Genomic DNA, 18,498 nt, shown 5'->3' with positions numbered 1-18,498 from the left:
TCACCTGGCAGTAGAGTGGTAGAAAATTTATGCAAAGTTCCCTCTCAGTCCATTCCCACAGAGGCAAGATGAAATAGCCCTTAGTCTTCTTTGGCAACTTAAAAGACATTCAACCCGACTAGGTTCTGATGGTCACTATTACAGCAGTTTACAAAGCAAATATTTTCCCCGAATATCTTTTCAAAATATAATGGGCTGGCTCAGGCTGGGGTAAATATATGTCAGTGTGGAATATATGTAAAAGCATAATGGATTCTCCTCCAGTTAGTTCAAATGCTTTTTCCTGACCCATTGTATTAACTTTTAAATGAAAATCCAAATACAGATTTAATCATACTGTGGTATTGGGACCACCAAGGGGTTTCTATTTGAAAACCCATCTCGTTAAATACACATATCAGCATGATGCTGGTTGTTTCCGGTATTATTTTAAACTGAAAAGCCGTAAGCCCCGCTCCTGTGTTTTACAGAGTCCCCAGGATCTGCGTGACACGAGGCAGGGCAGCCGCTCTGGCCATTTAATGCTTCGTTGGAACACCCCAAATCTCATTTTTATTCAGAAATAAAAAATGAACATGCTGTTTTACTTTGTAGTCATTAGTTTGGCCCTGAGTGTTATATTTATTAAATTTACTGACTTTTGATTCTTATTTGCAATGCTTCTAAAGCGGTTTTGGCATAAGGCAGAACAGAAGACAAAGACAAAATCCTTGCTATAGAGTTGATTTGTTTTTGGTCAGGGTGGGGTGGGGGTGGGGACCGACACATGTTTCAAATTACTCTTTCTCGAAATATAAAAGTTATTTATGCCTCATTTAGAATGAGTAAATACAGAAAAAAAAGTATAGCGAGGAAGAAAAATCTCTCTCATGCTATCACTTGGTCATAATAAATACTTACTATTTTGGAGCATTTTCCCCCTGGTATAGTAAACTATATCATATGTAAGAAATCATAGTTACACTTGAGCTCTTACTTAATACAGCTCTGTATCCTGTTTTCTCCCCACTTCACACTGTACCTCAAGCATTAAAAACTATTTGTAAACATTTACAACGGGCATAAAGATTCCATAACATGCACTGTAATTAACCTTTCTCTTATTGTTGAGCATGTAGGTAGTTACTGAAGTTTTGATTAAGTAAATAAATGGAAGGTGAACACCTTTGTGCACTCTAAACCTTTTCTCACCATTTCAGACAATTCTCTTAAGAAAGCTTCTTAGAAATACAACTATAGAAAATACTAATGCTGGGAATCACTTGCATTTATTGAGTTTTAAGTGTTAAGTTTTGTCCTAAGCACTTTGTATATATGAACTAATTCAATATTAGTTCAATCTTACGATGAGAAAACAGGCACAGAGAGCTGAAGCACTCTTTCCAAGGCCATAGATATCACCAGCAGCGCCTGGAGCCTGTGAGCAATGCTGAGTCCCCGGCCCTTCCCCAACCCTCCAAGCTGCAAGCTGATTCTGCATTGTTCACAAGATCCTCTGGTGATTTGTTTGCACATTAAGGATTTGAGAAGCTCTAACAATACACTCTGCAACCTTGATAGATCTTTACTACTTTAGTGGAAAATCTGCATATAAACTACTAGCATCTCCAGAGCATGAAAAAAAAAGTCCTTAATTAAAGCTTATGTTAGGCTCAACCATATGAATTTCCTGCTATCCTATATAATAAAAGCCTAATATGCAAATTGACCCCTCGAGCAGGAGATCGACCTCTCGCTATGACATGTGCTGACCACCAGGGGGCGGCACAGATCATGGTGGGCATCGGCAATGCTGCCCTGACAGCAGGCGGCAGTGGAGGCGCTGCTGGCCCTCAGTGGGAACATGGTGGGATGGTGGAGCAGATGAGTGGGCGGTGCCAGGCCAAGGCGAATGCAAGCAGGGGCTTGATTGCCTTGCAGATTGCCCTGCAGATGGCGACCAGCAGCCGGCAGGCTCTGATTGCCCAATCGGGGCCAGGTCCCAGGCTGGGATGGGGAACTGGGGTGAGTGGCAGCGACCAACCTCCCACGGCTCCCGGGCAGGGGGCTGTGCCTCTGCTGGCTACCTGGGGGCAGGGGTGATGGGGACAGAGGTGCGGTGAGAATGCAGGGTGTCTGCCAGGCTCGCTCTCACTCCCCCTGCTACCCTCCCCTGGGACGCCAGGGCTCACACGCCAGGGAAGCCCCCACACTCAGGTGGCAGGCACCCGTGAGGAGCCTGCCCTGCACCCGCTTGGCCTCTTCCAGGTGAATCGGGCCACAGCCGCTGGGACCACAGGGGCCAGTCGGGCTTCCTGTGGGTTTGCGCAGGAGCTGTTCTGCGAGGCCGGCCGGGAGAGAGCGTGCTGCCCACCCGGCTTCCATACAGTGCCACTGGGTGGCCCAGAGGCCCACACTGCGCCCTCACCAGCGGTGTCCAGCCGCGCTCACCGCATCTCCATGTGGGGACTTGGGCGCTGTGACTCAGGCGGAGGGGGGCATGTGAGGGCCCAGGGGCCCTGGTGCTGCCCAGGGCCCAGAGATCAGCTGGGACCTGCCCTTCCATGCCAGACGCTCGTGCTTCGATCGCTGGCCAGGCCTAGGGACTGCACCCATGCACGAATTTCATGCAGCGGGCCTCTACTTTTTAGATGAAAAGAGTCAAATACTGGCAATTTATAGGGGTTCAATTTCAGTACGTGGAGGGATAGCAATAATAAAACTTACAGGTATCTGCCGTCTGTGTAGAGATAGGATTTCAGAAAGAATAAGATGGGGTTCCTTCCCCCAATGAATATACAGGTTAGTCAGGAAGAATAACAATGAAACAGGTAATTCAATTCAAAGTGGTAAGTGCTACCTAAGAGCATTCTGAGAGCTCAAGAGGAAGTTAAGTGATATTCTGGAAGATAAATGCTATGAAAGAAAACAATGATTTGCTTTTATTGATGGTAAGAAAGTTGGGCTTACATGCCTCAGCCAAGTTATTAAAAATGGGTAGCTCCGTGAGCTGCTCGGAGTCTGATACAACAAACAGGTAAAGAATATAAGGTGTTCCACAAAGTGTGGGAGATGTGAATTGCCACTTGACCTGCGAAAGCAAGGTGACAGTGTATCCTTGCTGGGGACAGCAGGTAAAGGAAATTACAGGTCTTGCCACTTAGGGTGCACTATTCTCATGGGCCCCCGCTTGGCCATATTTTTTTAAGTTGGCTATTTTAAGGTTGGGTGAAATGAAGAGGTGGCTTCCCATTGTGCTACAAAATGAACAGTAGAATCTTAGGAGTAATTAATCCTTAAGGATGCAATATGTTTACCAGAGTGCTTAGTAACTTGTAAATAAATTATACAGTATGTGTAAGAGCACAAAACCTTTGCTAAATATTTACCTTCCCCCCAGAGTGTCCATTCTCAGGATATTATTCTGTCAAGTATTTGCAGTTTCCTGTTACAGAATGAGATTGGGTTATCGTGTTAATTTTGCATCGTCCCACTGGTTGGTTTGGAACGCTCAATTTTGAGGGAGGTGGTTGAATTGGCAGTAATTCCACTTTACCATTTTATCTTTTTCTTAAGGTTTCTTTCCGAGAAAGCACTAACCTACCACCAGTTGGGCCCATGATGAGCTATTCATTCGTTAAATGATCTCCATATAAGTTGCTTTTTCACATGCAAGAAAGACTTGTTGGTGGCAAGTCCTTTGGTGCTTCATATGTTTCCTTGAGAAACTATACATTTGTGTCACAACTGGAGAGTGAGCCTCCAACCTTGGGACCTTCCCGTTGCTGTTTCCTCAGGGTCCTCACGTGCCCTTCCTTCGTCCAAAGCTCCTTCGCTCAAGGCTTTCTGAGACTAAGCCTTTCTCACAGGAACCAACTGATTTTCACATAATTTCTGCCTGGATATCTACAGATTTTCTCCACGTTGCTGCCATGGAGAGCAGGCTGAGCTCTAATCCCAAAAGGCTGTAAGTCTGAGGACACTTTCAACCACACAGCACTGTATTTGATCACTTCTATCTGTACACATTTTTACTGTTAGCTTATTTTAAAGGAAACTGCCTACATTTTCCAGGGCCATTCTGTTTCTGTGGCACCCGGAGCATATATGGCGTTCTGACTAGGGGAACTGAGTATAGGAATTGCAAGCAAACGTATGCTCTCACTGCATGAACACATCTAAAGAGTTAGAAAAGGATGAGCCAAATAGAAGAACATGGACAATAACGTTCTGAGAGACCAATCGGAAGGCCTTTGGTTTGTAAAAATTATTCAAAGACGAGAGAAGATGGTAAACTCAACGAGAATTGATGATAAAGGAATGATTTATAATCTCAAATGGGGTCATATGTATTCTTTAGACTAGAGGATCAACAACAATGACCAAAGGCGAGGGTTACTTCTCTATATTTGGTAAAAGGCAATGGCCAACAAACATGTTGACCAGCTGGCGTCCATTCTGCTCTAGACAGGAAACAGCAGCTTAGGCTCAGCCTCAGAGATCTCCCCAACGCAGAGTGCTAGTCAAAGCAATTTTAGGGGCCTGTGTAAGTAAAATATCTGAGACCGAGTTTGGGTAATCATGTGAGTGATATCCAACACACACTGAGCAGGGGGAAATGACATGAGAGGGGGGAGTTTCACACTTAGGCAATTACTGGTGGCAGATCTAGGGGTCCCCATATTCTTCCTGCAGCCATAAGGGGCAAATGGTTTCTATTTCTCAGTACTTGTCATTAATAAGATCTAGTCTGTCAAAACTGCCTGCAAATGCTGGCAGTTGGATTCCTAACTTATCAGTTTCCTTCATTGCCTGCCTTCCTCCCTTCTTCCCTCTCTTCCATTGAAGGACTGTGAGAATACAGAATAAGACACAGCACCTTTCTCTCAACTTTCTTATAATCAGAAAGGAGAGAGAGGATGTGCACAAACAACCATAACACCCAGCGGTATGTTGGACGCATGGTAGGTACTCGATAAATAACTGTTAACAGAATGAATGAGATGTTGTCTTGGAAAGAAAAGGCCGGATGAGGGACCTGTATAGTTTGAAATAGAGAGGATGGAAGCCAAGATAACTCAGGTCAGATGCTATTCTGCCTCCATCTTATCAGTAAAGCTACTTTGCTCTTGTTAGTAACAGGGTTGGAGTTGGAAGGGAAGGTTAGGCAGGCTGGGGGCTTGAACTAATTGGAGAGTTTTTAGAAGCGATATTGTGGACAGCAAACTACCAGAACAACTAAGCTTCTAGGAAATAAAAGAGAAAAGAAACCCTCATTTTAGACAGAAAAGAAGGTAGACTAAATTTGCTCCTCTAGGAAATACCAAAGTGGTTTTCCTATCAGGAAATATATTAAGATGACCTTCCACTCCTTCTTAGCAAGTATTTTCCTCTGCTTCCACGCAGAGATCTGAAAACAGAGAGACTGGACTCCCCCATACCTGTCCTTCTTTTCTGCTCTGTAGGGCATGGACTGACCATCTTTTTCAGCAGCAAATTTTTAACTACTCCAAATAGTTCGCTATACAGGCTTGTCCCAAATGCTCCTAACCTACCCCATGTGTACCAACTTTGATGCCAGATACATTACTATCACATCGTCATACACATATTATATACATTCCATGGAAATATGATTGTTTATAATAGGAACCCAACTGTATCTTATTACAAGTCTTACATCCTCATTACATTCACAAAAATAAAAAAAAAGGAGCCTAGTAGACATTTGGGCAATTCACAACTCAATCTGATAAGAAGAGGACAACCTGAAAAGTAGATGGGGGAAACGAAAATATAGCCAATGAGGTCACGTGTACAAATAGTTACAGATTCTGTGACCAGCTGCTGATATGTTGATAAAATGTGTGATCACGTAGAAGTTTCACCTTTTAGCAGTTGGTGATCTAAGACTAAAATGCTATAAAAGTATCAAGAAAACGAAGGTGGAAAAAGAGCAGGAAGAGGGTGTGTTGACCTAACATACTTACATTATCATTTTTTGTTTTTGCCAGTTTAGGTCCTCGGATTAAAACATAAGCCCTCAGAAAGCAGACTCTGCCTCTCTTTCTACTTGCAGATTCTTAGCCCTACTTGGGATTAATAAATGATGGCCAGATAGTCATCACTGGTACTCCTGGTACTTGGTCAGGAGGATGGGAGGACTGGAAAGAGAGAGGAGGAAATGGTACCTCCAGTTCTCAGGTAACTGACAGGAAGAGGGGGAGGGGAAGCCATTCATTTGGCTAAGAAGACACTTAGACATTTTCATAGATCTTTTACTTAATTCCCCAGGAAGAGAGAAGGTAATGGAAAGGGAATCAATTTTGTAACAGGATGTGTCTACATGAGAGCCTTCCCAACTAACATTAGACATAATAATTTACTGAATATAATACCTGATATTATATTCCAATTTACAAAGTACTTTATCATTTCAGTCAATGCTAGAGAAATACAAATTATGGCAGCCTTTCCCTTATCCTCTTTCTTCCACTGCTGTTCCATTTCTGTCCTCGTTCGTTTCATTTTGAGTTCCAGAAATTTTCTAACACAAATTTTCATAGTTAAGTATGCATTCTTTCTGCTTTCAATCCCAGCTTGGTTTCTCTATCAGTCAGGGTCCCGGGAAAAACAGAAATTTGCTCAGATGATGCAACTAAAGAGACTTTAACAAATAACAAAGGAGCCATTTACAGAGATGTGGGGACAGTAAGGGAACAGACAAGGCATGCTGAAGCACCCAGAGGTGAGGGGTTCCTGGGTCTGAAGGGATAAAAGAAGGGAGGCAATGATCTCCTAGAGGGCAGGGAGAGCTGGGCTTGGCAGCTTGTCCAGCAGGAGCCATTACTGTGGAGGCTAGTGGCTACTATCAGAGCTGTCACTGAGACCAGGAGGGAGGGATAGGGAAGAAAGACCCCTACCTTTCTCTCCTCCTGCCCTTCATTCAACCACCAGGTAAGGGAGCCAGACACAAGCCACAGAGGTACAGCTCATGGGCACAGAGAAGAGAAAAGTAGAGAATGGTTGGGGGGATTTCTGACATCAACCTTGCTTGACTTGCATTTTGGCTTCCTACGTGCTTATTTAAAGGTGTAGCCTCACCCTTTTGTGGAACTGTGCTAGACTGAATGATGAGAGACCATGGTGGCATGTCTCAGGTAACATGTAACATGAGGAAACATGGCATGATCCTTTAAAAAATCATGGAGCTGGGTTCATGGTTCCATTACAGACTCATCTCTACCATCAGCTGGACCCTCAGTAATGTTTGGTGATCCCCCTGAAGGTCCAAGTTATTTCCGTCAGGAACATTTTAAAATTAAGTCATCTCTCCTGTTACTAGGTCCCCTATTCACTATCTCTTCATGGGACCAGGACTTCTCCTCTTCCTTTACAGAGAAAAGAGAGGCCAGCTAGCTTTCTGTCTCTCCAGAGACCTAACTTCACCACTTCATCCCTCTCTCCTCTTTGTCTACAGTCTCCCTCTCTTCTTATTCCTACCACTTCCCAAGTATAGGAAAAACATGGCCATATTTTAAGACGTGGAAGCTAAATAACAAAACCCCTTTTCAAGTCACTATTGACTCTCCACCTGTATCAATACCCTCCGTTCATGAATAAGTTATTGAACTTATGGTCTACACTCCTTGCTAATTTCCTTACAGCCCCGTCATTCCTCAGCTTACCATATTCTGGGTTTTACTCACCACACCAACAAAAGCACCACTGATAATATTGCAACAGATTTCTTAATGGCCAAACCAATGGATACTACTTTGCAGTATTTGAAGTGACTGACTCCTTCCTTCTTGGATCTTTTATTTTCCAGGGTTTCTGACAATTCCTGGGTATTTTACTCTCTTTCTAGGTCTTTATACTAGCTTCCTCTCTGGCTTTTGCTCTCTGTATTCAGTTTGAGACTATGCTTTTCACATAATGAGTGCCCCCTAGGTGGTGCATCCTACACTCAACGTTTCAAGAAATTCTGTTTACAAATCAGTTACTGGAACCTTTTTTACAATCTAGATCTCTCTCTCTCTCTCTCGAGCTTCTGACCCATCTATTCAATTTATAGGCACCTAAAACTACATATTCAAACAGCTACTTAACTTCTTGGCAAAGAGCTCAGTCCAGTTACCCAACTCTAAGTATCACTTTACACAATTTTCTCTTTTCTCTCTTCTTTAATTACCTAATTGTAGAAATTCTACCTCCTAAATATTTCTTTAATTGGTTACCTCCTTTTCCTTCAATTCTCACTGCAATACGCCAGGCTCTAATGCGTATTAACATAGTCACCATAACATCCCAGTCTTCAGTCTTCTTGCCTTGAATCTTCAGCTCTCAAATCTTCCCTTTTCAATGGTGACAAATGAAATTTTCATTAAAAAAAACCAACCAAACTAATTATCTCAATTCCCTGTTTAAAATTCACCATTAGCACTCTGTCACCTTGGGAGAAGTCAGAACTCCATGGGACATAGGTATGAAGCCTTACCTCCCCTCTTGTTATGCCCATCAAGAGAAATACCCTTTATTTTAGCCATACTCAGTTGCTCCAATTTTCTAGACTTCACCAAGCTCTCTCACCTGTAGTTCTTTGCATATGCAATATATTGCCTGTGTCTGGAAAGACTTAATTTAAATTCTACTTGTTTTTTTATGACTGAGATCAGGGCCATGTCCTTTGGGTATGAATAATTTAAAAGAAAAATGTAAAATACCTTGGCTATTTAAGAATCCACCTCAAATTCCTGTTTGTCTTTTAAGATTCATCTCACATCCAAAAAACCTTCTTTGACCTTCTCTCCACCCTTCTGTCTGGAATAAGTGACCTTCTCCTGCACTCACCCGGCACCAAGAGTATTCTCTGTGGGCACAGTGATCCCACAGTTGGAACAGTTTGTTTACTCGCCTGAGTTACTCATTACGACTATGCACATGGACTGCTCTTTTATCTCAGTAGTCAGACTTGTAGAGGGCCAGATACCTTACAAATATTTATAGAAATGAAATGAAATCCTTTCTCATTAAACACTTCTCAGCCTTGCCAACTCACTTTACTTCAACCCTGACGACTCTAGGGAATACGAAAGAGTAAGATGATTTCTGGACTTACCAAAGACACTTTTGTCAACTAGAAAGAATGCTGTGCACTCGACTGATCTGTGTTTCAGTCCTCACCCCATCACCAGCTCTGTAAATCCCTTTACCTTTTTTGGAGTTCTTCTTCCTCATGTACTACATAAAGGGATTGGGCTGTGATTTTTAGTTTTGTCTCCTCCAGTTCTGACAGTCTAGGAAACCATTTACAGAATGAAAGCGCACACCAACTTGAAGTGCAAAAATCTAAAACCCTATTTGGATGGATTGTTTCTTCAGGAGAACCAACTGGAGGGGAGAAGGCGTTGGTAATCATTAAATATCAGAGTGACCACTGAGAGAGAGTTTGTTAGTGATTTCTCAGTATGCTTTCCCAGATCTGGCCCTCTGGCTAAAGACCATTATTATATTGTCTCCCTTGCAGCTAAGGCCATCTAACTGATTCTGGCCAGTAGGGAGTGATGCTTGATGCTCTGAAAGGAAAGAAGAATGACCATTCTTCCTTTTTGAGCCATATTTGTGAGTTGAGTGTTGAGCATGGCAGAGATAGGCCAGAGGGAACCTGGTTCTCTGGCACTACCCAGTATACCTGCTCTGTATTTTTACATGAGAGAAAAATAAATTTATTGTTTAAGCTATTGAGTTTTGGGGTTCTTTGTTATAGAAAAAAAGACAAAAGACAAAACAAAATAACCCTACAGTATTCTTAATAACATAGTAAAACATTTTTTACATCTTAGTGTCTATTTTCAAAGTACAGTGAGTAAAAAAACGAAGATGGTAATTTTATTGACAAAAACCAGTTATTAAAAAGAGAACCAGTTATTAGAAGTTTGCTTCAACCTTTAATAACATAATTAATTTTTCAAGGAAATTTACTATAGTTCCTAAAATGAGATCGATCCTAAAGCTTTCTATTCTGTATTCCACTTTATCTTAGAGAAGCGAGGGCCCAGAGGCAGGCTGGGAGGGCATTTACTGGGCAAAGCAAATTCTAATCCTACAAACCAGTTATCTACTGATTGATCATAATGAAGACTCTAAAACAAATCTCTGAAAGGGTTTTGTTTTCTGTTCAGTAATTCCACTTACAAAGACACAAAAACATGAAATGCTTTTGTAGCTCATACAATATGAGCTGTGAAGTTATGAAGCATTAACAACCTTCATTGCTTTCCAAGGGTGGAAATCATTATGCTAATGGTATTACCCAGAAAGTATCCTGGCGCCATAAAATAAAGGCTCCATTATCAGATTGGGCTCCAAGGAGAGAGTGGCCCAGAAGCATTTGAAACCTTCCTGCTTCCGCTCGTTCAGTGGCAGGGGGATGCTCGTCCCCAGGGAGCACAGTCTGCGGTGACTTCAGGTCAGAGGAGTAGAGAGCTGCAGCTTGCCCATCTGACAGGCAAAGCAGGAGGCCCCGACTCAGAGCACGCCACAGGGAAGAAAGCTTTTGTATAATCAACCGATAAACAATCAGTAATTAGGGGTTGCACTTTGAGCTAGTGCATAAAGAAAACGAAAAATATTCTACCATGAATAAGGGCCAAGAGCAAAAAGGAACTTCCAGAAGGCACTGGGGAATGATTCCATTTACTATAAACGAACTGTGGTGGAAAGGTTCAATAGTGACCCAAGAAACTCCCTCTTCCCCCACCAATAGATCCTTCACAGTCCCTAATGCCCCAAATCTGTATCTCACACCTTCCAACCTGTTTTCATCATCGAGATGGCTTCTTTGTGCTTTAGGTCCTTAGTATGAATGGGGCCTGCCTGCTGTGCTTGTTAAAGATGAACACTGCTGACGCTATTTCTCAGACCTGACCTCCCAGGGCTTTCAGGGCCAAGGAAGAGGGCAACAGAGGCAGGTGAATCAGAGGGTTTGATTATAGAGGCCTTGAAAGCCAGGCAGAGGATTCTGGATTTGAAAGAGTTGGCAATAGGAAACCAAGTACAGTGGGGCCTTGACTTACGAGTTTAATTTGTTCCATGACGGAGCTTGTAACTCAAATTACTCATATGTCAAATCATTAAAGTGAATGAGTGAGACACGTGATGCTGGGCTGATGTTGTGGCGTTCACTGTGACATTCGCTGCGCCAACTAGCGGTGGGGTATCTGAAGCTGGCTCGTAACCCGAATTTTAGCTCGCAACTCAAAGCAAAAAATCGGCCGAGAGACGGCTCGTATCTCGAAAAACTCGTTAGTCAGGACACTCGTAAGTCAAGGTCCCACTGTAGATCTTTGAGCCAGGAGTAACCCAACAAAGGTCTTATGTTAGTGAGAGCATCAGTATGAGAAAGAACTAGAGAAAAGTAGATTGGTTAGGAGAAAATTACTTTTTTGTTGTTGTTAATCCTCACCTGAGGATATTTTTTCCATTGATTTTTAAAGAAAAACATTTTTATTGATTTTAGAGAGGAAGGGAGAGGAAGAGAGAGACAGAATCACCAATGATGAGAAAGAATCATTGATCGGCTGCCTCCTGCACACCCACTACTGGGGATCAAGCCTGAAACCCGGGTATGTGCCCTGACTGGGAATTGAACTGTGACTTCCTGGTTCATAGGTCGACACTCAATCATTGAGCCACACTGGTTGGGCTCCACTGATTTTTAGAGAGAGTGGAAGGGGAGAGACACTGATGTGAGAGAGTCATCAATTGGTTGCTCCCTACACATTTCCCAACCTGGAATGGAGGTACATGCCCTTGACTGGAATCAAACCTGGGACCCTTCACTCAACGGGCTGACACTCTAATCACTGAAAAAACTGGCCAGGGCAAGGAGAAAATTACTTGAATCTAGGCTGAGATAAAGTCCTGAACATAACTAGTGACTATTAAAAGGGAGAGGAGAGAATGGGTCACTTTGTATGAGAATGGAAGGAACCAGAGATAAATTTGATCTTTAGTAATGAAATAAGGGGGTGGTTGAATGCTTGAAATAAAACTCATCAAAGCAACAGAAACAGTAAAGAATAAGCCTAAACCCACAATTTCCTATCCAAATCACGACCCTTTTCAGACTGAAAGGGGACACTGCCTATTACTACACCTGGGACAGTGTTGGGCAAATGACAATGTATGGCCATCCTACCTGAAAAGAGCTTTAACTATCAACATGGAAGGTAACTCCCAGATTCATACCACCAGCTCCAGGTTTCGTAAAGTTCAGAGCATTAAAAGGGAGTCACCATCAGAGGATAAAAGAATTAAAAGGTGCTGTTGAGAGATAGCGGTCTAGCCAGAGCGGTAGGGTGGAAACACATGTGATGTCTCTGAATTTTGAATCTGATCTACTGTCACTGTATCTCTCACAGTCCTCTTCTCTTCAATATGTCACATCCCAACTTGGGGCCTCTTTGCCTACAGGATTTTGAGACCAAACAGTCTTAAAAAATCTTATTTCCATTAAGTCTAATTTCTGAATATTTATATCCCGTTTCCATGGGTAACAAGGTAACTTGACAAATAACTGGGGTATGTGGGGGGTGGTAGCAAGTGAGGGACAGGGGTATGCGTGTGGCTACAGCATGGACACTGACTAATCAGAATTCACCAGCTGGTTGGCTGTAATCAGCCTGCACTCACCTATGGTCATGGGGAAAAGGCTGAGTCATTGAAGCTGCTCCCCTGAGAAGGGGAAGAAATTGCTCAGAGACATGAAAGGGGTCTCCTGGAATGCAGGGCTGGGTGAGGAAGGAGGTGGTGGGAAGCCTGGCAGGTAGATCCATGTGGGTTTAAGTCCCTAGAAGCAGTGCTGGTGGCAGGCAGTCAGTTCTCTCTCCACCTTGAGCTGAGATGCAGCAGGATGGGGTGACTACGTAGGTGAGGCCCTGGAAGGATTCCCACACCTCCCTCTTGGTTCATGGAGCTCTCCTGTTAATCCCACGATAGTCTGTCACCCATACAGCACTTACATGCTGTATGGTAAGGTTAGGTGTGGGGCTGGCTATTTTATGTAAGCTCTCAGAGGGCATTGGCTCTGTTAACACTTTTGGTGCAGAGTAGGTATTCAAATACTTGTTGAATGAAGGCACACACTCACAGCCACTTTCTGTGCTACTGTGTGTGTGTGTATGTGTGTGACGATCTAAAGTTCCTTCATTTTCCATTTTCCCATCCCTGTGGTCTCTGTCTGCTTTTTTAATAATGATTTACCCTCAGTGACTCATCATCACCCTAGAGAAGGGACCAAGATTAAACTTCCAAGTTTATCTACACAATCTACTCCTTTCCTTTATTAACCGGAAAGGATCAGTTTCCCAAACAAGATTAAACATTCAGTTTTTCTTATTTTAATTTTAATTATTTTTATTTGAGAGAGAGAGGGAAAAGGAGAGAGAGGGGGAGAGAAGTGGGGGAGAGATTTGTTGTTCCACTTATTTATGCATTCATTGGTTGCCATCCTCTATGTGCCCTGACTGGGGGGTTAAAGCCAAAACCTTGGTGTATTGGGACAATGATCTAACCAACTGAGCTACTTGGCCAGGGCCCATTTAGTTTTCCTTAAAAGCAATTGTTTTCCATACCTAAATGGGTGGCAGAGTGAGAAGTACTAGTTTGTGGAGTCAGGTGGAGCTGGGTTAGTTAGCGCTGAACTTGGGTTACCCTGCCTGCACCTCATTTAGCCTATATTTACCATGGGGATACCAAAAACTGCATAAGGTTGTTGAGAAAATTACTATTTTTTATAATTGTTTATATAAATTATTAATAAGGATTAGCTATTTTACCACCCTGTTAAGTATTTATTAAGTGCCAACATCCTCACAAGAACTTGATGACGAAGGTTCTAATATTACCTCCATTGTCCCTCAGAGCTACGAAGTGTGGGAAGGCAGAAACTGAAACCCAGGTACTTGAACTTCAGAACTTATAAGCATTGTCACATTGACTCACATGAAAAAGGTACCAAATAAGTAGTTCTCAAAAAAAACCCTAGCCACTGTAAGTACGCATTGGCAGAATGTATTGCTTTGTTGTCTTACATCTCTCTTTTACCATCACTGAAAAGAAAATCTACTGTAATTGCATGTGATTGGGAATATCCTTATGTGTTTGCCCTCAGTATAGTAAATCACCAGATCTGCTTCCAGGCACACGAGGAGGCGCGAGAAAGGCGAGGATAGTGCTGTGTGCCTGTGTCTACTCACTGACTGACGTTTGTTTATCTGGGAAATGTTTGACCTGCATTGGAGCCCTTGAAGCCCTCTGACACTACAGGATCAATACATATTATTTGAAGTCAAGTTATTTCCCACATTTCGCTTACTTCTTTTTCTATGTATTTTGCACTGGATCTTAGCCAAAAGGCTGAGAAGTGATTTTTCTATGTATTTTATTTTATTATTATTTTTTAATATATATTTTATTGATTTTTTCACAGAGAGGAAGGGAGAGGGATAGAGAGTCAGAAACATCGATGAGAGAGAAACATCGATCAGCTGCCTCCTGCACACCCCCACTGGGGATGTGCCTGCAACCAAGGTACATGCCCTTGACCGGAATGGAACCTGGGACCCTTGAGTCCGCAGGCCAACGCTGTATCCACTGAGCCAAACCAGTTAGGGCTCTATGTATTTTAAATCTCCCTTCTAAATGTGTGATTTCATCTAGCTATCCAAAAAAGCATTAGCTTTTGTCAGATTTTCCTTGAGGTTTCTCTACAATTCTTCCCCCCGAGACACTTAGATTTGCCATTTACTGAGCATCCATTATACAATTGATACTATACAACTGTCAGTTTGTGGAGAAGGAGGACTGAGCTGAAAGCTGCTCTCGGGGGACATGCTGGTCTGCCCCCAGTGTTCTATTTTTCATTCATGTGCAGAGGCCTGTGAATGATAATCCCATATTATTAGATTCAACCAAGACCTACAAAAATATTTTTTATAAGACTGCAAGGAAGAGGGCTGCTCCATAATTATTAGCAATAACACCGGAACAAATTATGTAAGGGATTAAAAATGAGGTGGTTTAGAAGTGCAACAAAAATATTGCTAAATACTATTCCACTATGTCATCCCATCAGGTTCTGATTCACTGAGGAGCTAGGCCTGCAGAAAGCAGCTCCTGAGTAAATAAAGCAAAAAAAAAAAAAAAAAAAAAAAACAACTCCCAAATTTATGCATTTTTTTTGGTGATGAGAGAACAACAGCAGGTAAGTAAACCCCCCACTTTGGAGGGTGAGTGTGCTCTGAAACGTGTCTTGTTTGGAGAAAGCTCTAGGCTTCTACTGTGATGGACAGGTAAGCCTGCCTTCTTCACTTTCTCATAGTTGTATCGTTTTCGTCCCACTTCCAGATGCCTGGTAATTTATACATTCGGGACTAACTTATTATGTAGCATAGCAGCCAAAGAGAAAATAGCAATTATTACTTGCATTGCAGAATAGGAAAGGTAGTGCAACTTCCGCCAGAGAGTCCCAGTGGCTGCGGATTCTAGAAGGAAGGGCGCCAATATCAGCCTCATTTCCTCGGAAAGTGCGCACACCTGCACAGCTGAAGCGGGCCTGGTAACCAGTCATGGAGGAGTGCCACGCGCTGGCATAATTACGGAGAGGGCCAGGGTGAGCGGAGGAGTGAAGTCCTGTGTCACACGGCGCACCTACACCTGTGATATATGCTTATCACGTGGCCTGAGTCAGCTAGGACAGTCACAGTCAGTTCCTCTGCGACCTCAGCCTGTACCCTCAGTCATTAAACACGGGCCTCTTTCCCCAGAACTCCAAGGGCGGCGACAAATGACTGGACCCTGTGTGTCCAGGAGACCGAAAAGCAGCCCTCTGTTTTTCCTGGGAACAGTGCGGTGGAAAAATCTGGGATTGCATGACCATCACGGTCCCCATCTCAGCCAACACCCCGCCCCCAGCTACACCCCCTAAAACTGAGGACAGGTTCTGAAAATGTCCCCTGGGAGCACTCAGTTCAGAGGGACTCCAAAGGCAGAGCCCAGGTTCTACAGGAGAAGGCAAACAGCTCTCTTTTCAGGGTCACGCTTACACATGCTCTTTACACTAAAAGAACAGCTTTGCTTTAGGACACTGGGCGCTTCCCGGTCATAATCCAGATCTACATGAAAGCTGTCCTCAACTGGTAATTATTGAGCCATACATAGTTGACGGCTTAAAAAGAGATTTAAGACACCGGTTTTCCTCTGCAGAAAGGCATTGAACTAGAAGAGTTATTTAAGGTGTTTTTTTTTTGTTTTTTTTTTTTCCAGCTCTAAAATGCAGGAATGCCATAATTTCCAGATTCAAAGAATGACCCCCTGCAAGTTCGAGCAAAGCACATGCTGTATGCATATCTTCCCAGCAAGCCTTCGGGACCACAGCACGCGCAGTCTCACTGCTCCGTGCGCCCCGTGCCTCCTCATGAAAGGCACTTTACACACAAAGCACGCTGACCCACAGGGGGAAAATGGATTGTTTTCCCCTTCTATGTTTCTCCCTTCAGGAAAACGCCCCTCATCTTACAGTTGGCTACTTTTCTTCTGCTTATCTTGAGTCGACTCATTTGCATCACTCAGATTTGGAAATCTTTATAATGACCACGCTGGGAGCTAACAAGCATTAAAAAAAAAAAAAAAAGCACACTCAGTGCTTAAATGAATCACCGGTGAATTTCAACCCACTGCTCCCTCACACAGCGCTAAAGGAGAAGCTCTAGTTTTCAGGTCATAATTCACATGGTACAGCAGCATCCTTCCCACCCAACCCCCCTCCCAGCATCCACCAAGGCAAATACTGCCCGCAGCTACTGCAAAGACAGAATCCCATTCACCGTGGGTCCGCAGGGGAGGCTGGCACACCGTGCAACGTATGGAAAGCTAGACTCGCACCCTCCACATTCTCTCCGTGAGCTCAGCCAACGAGCTGGGGACTCACACACATTTTACTTTAGGTGACCAGGAGAGTATTCAGGTTCACACAGAGACCACCATCCCTACACCAGCCCCCTCATCCAACTAAAAGCCGTGCAGGGCATCCAGGTTGCTGCACTTACCCAGCGTAGCGGTTGCTGTAAAGGTGGCTGTGCCCTGGTTGCAGGATCTTCAAAAAGATCAAGCAAAGAGGCAGAGAGGCAGCTGTCTGGCTCCTGGGCTTCCCGAGGAACTTCATAGCGTTTCAGTGAGAGGAGCTGAAGTTCGTTCCAGCAGGCACCCGAGGCTGGAGGTGGCTCACAGCACCCCCTCCACACGCCCAGGGTCTCTGAGAGGGGGTGGGGGGGAAAGACTTGGGAATGAGCAAAATGTGACACTTCTTTCCAGCCACAGGATTTAAAAAAAAAAGTTTAAACGGCCGAGGAAGGAAAGTGGCTCTTCAGACTTGGTCTTGGGACAAGAGCAGCAGCACACACAGCCCAGCCCAGCCCCTGAGCCGGCTCCTTAACCAGGCTCTCCTGGAAGGGGCTGGGCCTCCCCGGTGCTGACTCACGGCAGGGGCTTGCTGGGTGCTGCTTCCTTTGGGAAACTCCTCTCTGGTTCTTTTTGTTGTTTGTTTTTTGCTTTCCATCTTCAGGCTCCTAACTTTTCTGGCCAGCCTTTCTTCTTCTATTACCCTCTACAGCAGAGGACCCGAACCTAATTGCAAACAATTTGTTTGAGGATGCGCTAAACATGCAGGCATAGAACATTCCAGGCTTAATGTTTTGATCTACCATGACAAATCTCTACGAATTCCACATCCTGAAATGCACAGTGGAGAGCCTTGTGTGTATGGGTGCAGGGGTGGGCTGGGGCACTTGGATAGGAACAGCCAGTCTTGGTCCCGTGGTCATCTGTACCAGGAAGGGGTAGCGTCTCTCCTGGGCTTCAGAGAGCTCTTATGGTCCATCCACAGCATCAGCACCCAGAGCTGCGGCTATTTCAGAGGTTCTCTTGGGGAACAGGAGGCCTCCAAGTGCTTTACCACCTTCTCTGCACATTTGGAATTACTTAGGGAGCCAGACCATTTAAATCAGAATTCCCGGGCGTGGGAGCAGTCGTGTAAAGAGCTCCTCAGGTGTTCCCATGGTCAGTCACCACGCTGGTCTTGAGTGGGCTTCTCAAACTTTAACGTGCATGCAGATCACCTGGGGAGCTTGTTAAACCGCAGCTTCTGATGCAGTGGGCTGGGGCTGGGGCCCGAGATTCTGCATGTCTAACAAGCTTTCAGGTGCTGCTCATGATGCTGGTCCTTCAGCCAAACTTGGAAAAGCAAGGTTTTACTTTAGAATGAGATCTAATTTTTCTTCTTCTCTCTCAAAAGTACGGGTGGAGGGAACCCTGGAGCAAACTATTTCCTTCTTGTTTTTCTAATGTTGGTAATGAAGAAGGCCTTTTTTTGCCTCCACTTGCTCTTACCCAAATATACTAGAACACATATTTGGAGGCACGTGTTTTGCTCCAGTAAATAAGAACAGTGTTATCTAG

At 43.9% G+C, this 18,498-nt stretch overlaps 1 protein-coding gene across 2 annotated transcripts in view; it reads right to left on the bottom strand.

The window, feature by feature from the left end:
- The window catches only part of CPA6 (carboxypeptidase A6), a 195,479-nt gene extending 178,142 nt beyond the window's left edge, over positions 1-17,337 (bottom strand). For both annotated transcript variants that reach the window (XM_070392066.1, XM_070392067.1), the window contains exon 1: positions 17,091-17,337. In XM_070392066.1, the coding sequence (XP_070248167.1) occupies positions 17,091-17,206 (116 nt within the window). In that variant the 5' untranslated portion in view covers positions 17,207-17,337. The remainder of the gene's footprint in view (positions 1-17,090) is intronic.
- Positions 17,338-18,498: the final 1,161 nt, after the last annotated feature.

This window comes from Myotis yumanensis, unplaced genomic scaffold (assembly GCF_028538775.1).
Source record: "Myotis yumanensis isolate MYYU_CA2020_CCGP unplaced genomic scaffold, mMyoYum1.0.hap1 SCAF_15, whole genome shotgun sequence".
Taxonomy (NCBI): Eukaryota; Metazoa; Chordata; class Mammalia; order Chiroptera; family Vespertilionidae; genus Myotis; species Myotis yumanensis.
Note: the sequence above shows the minus strand (reverse complement) of the source record. Positions and strands in the feature narration are given on the sequence as shown.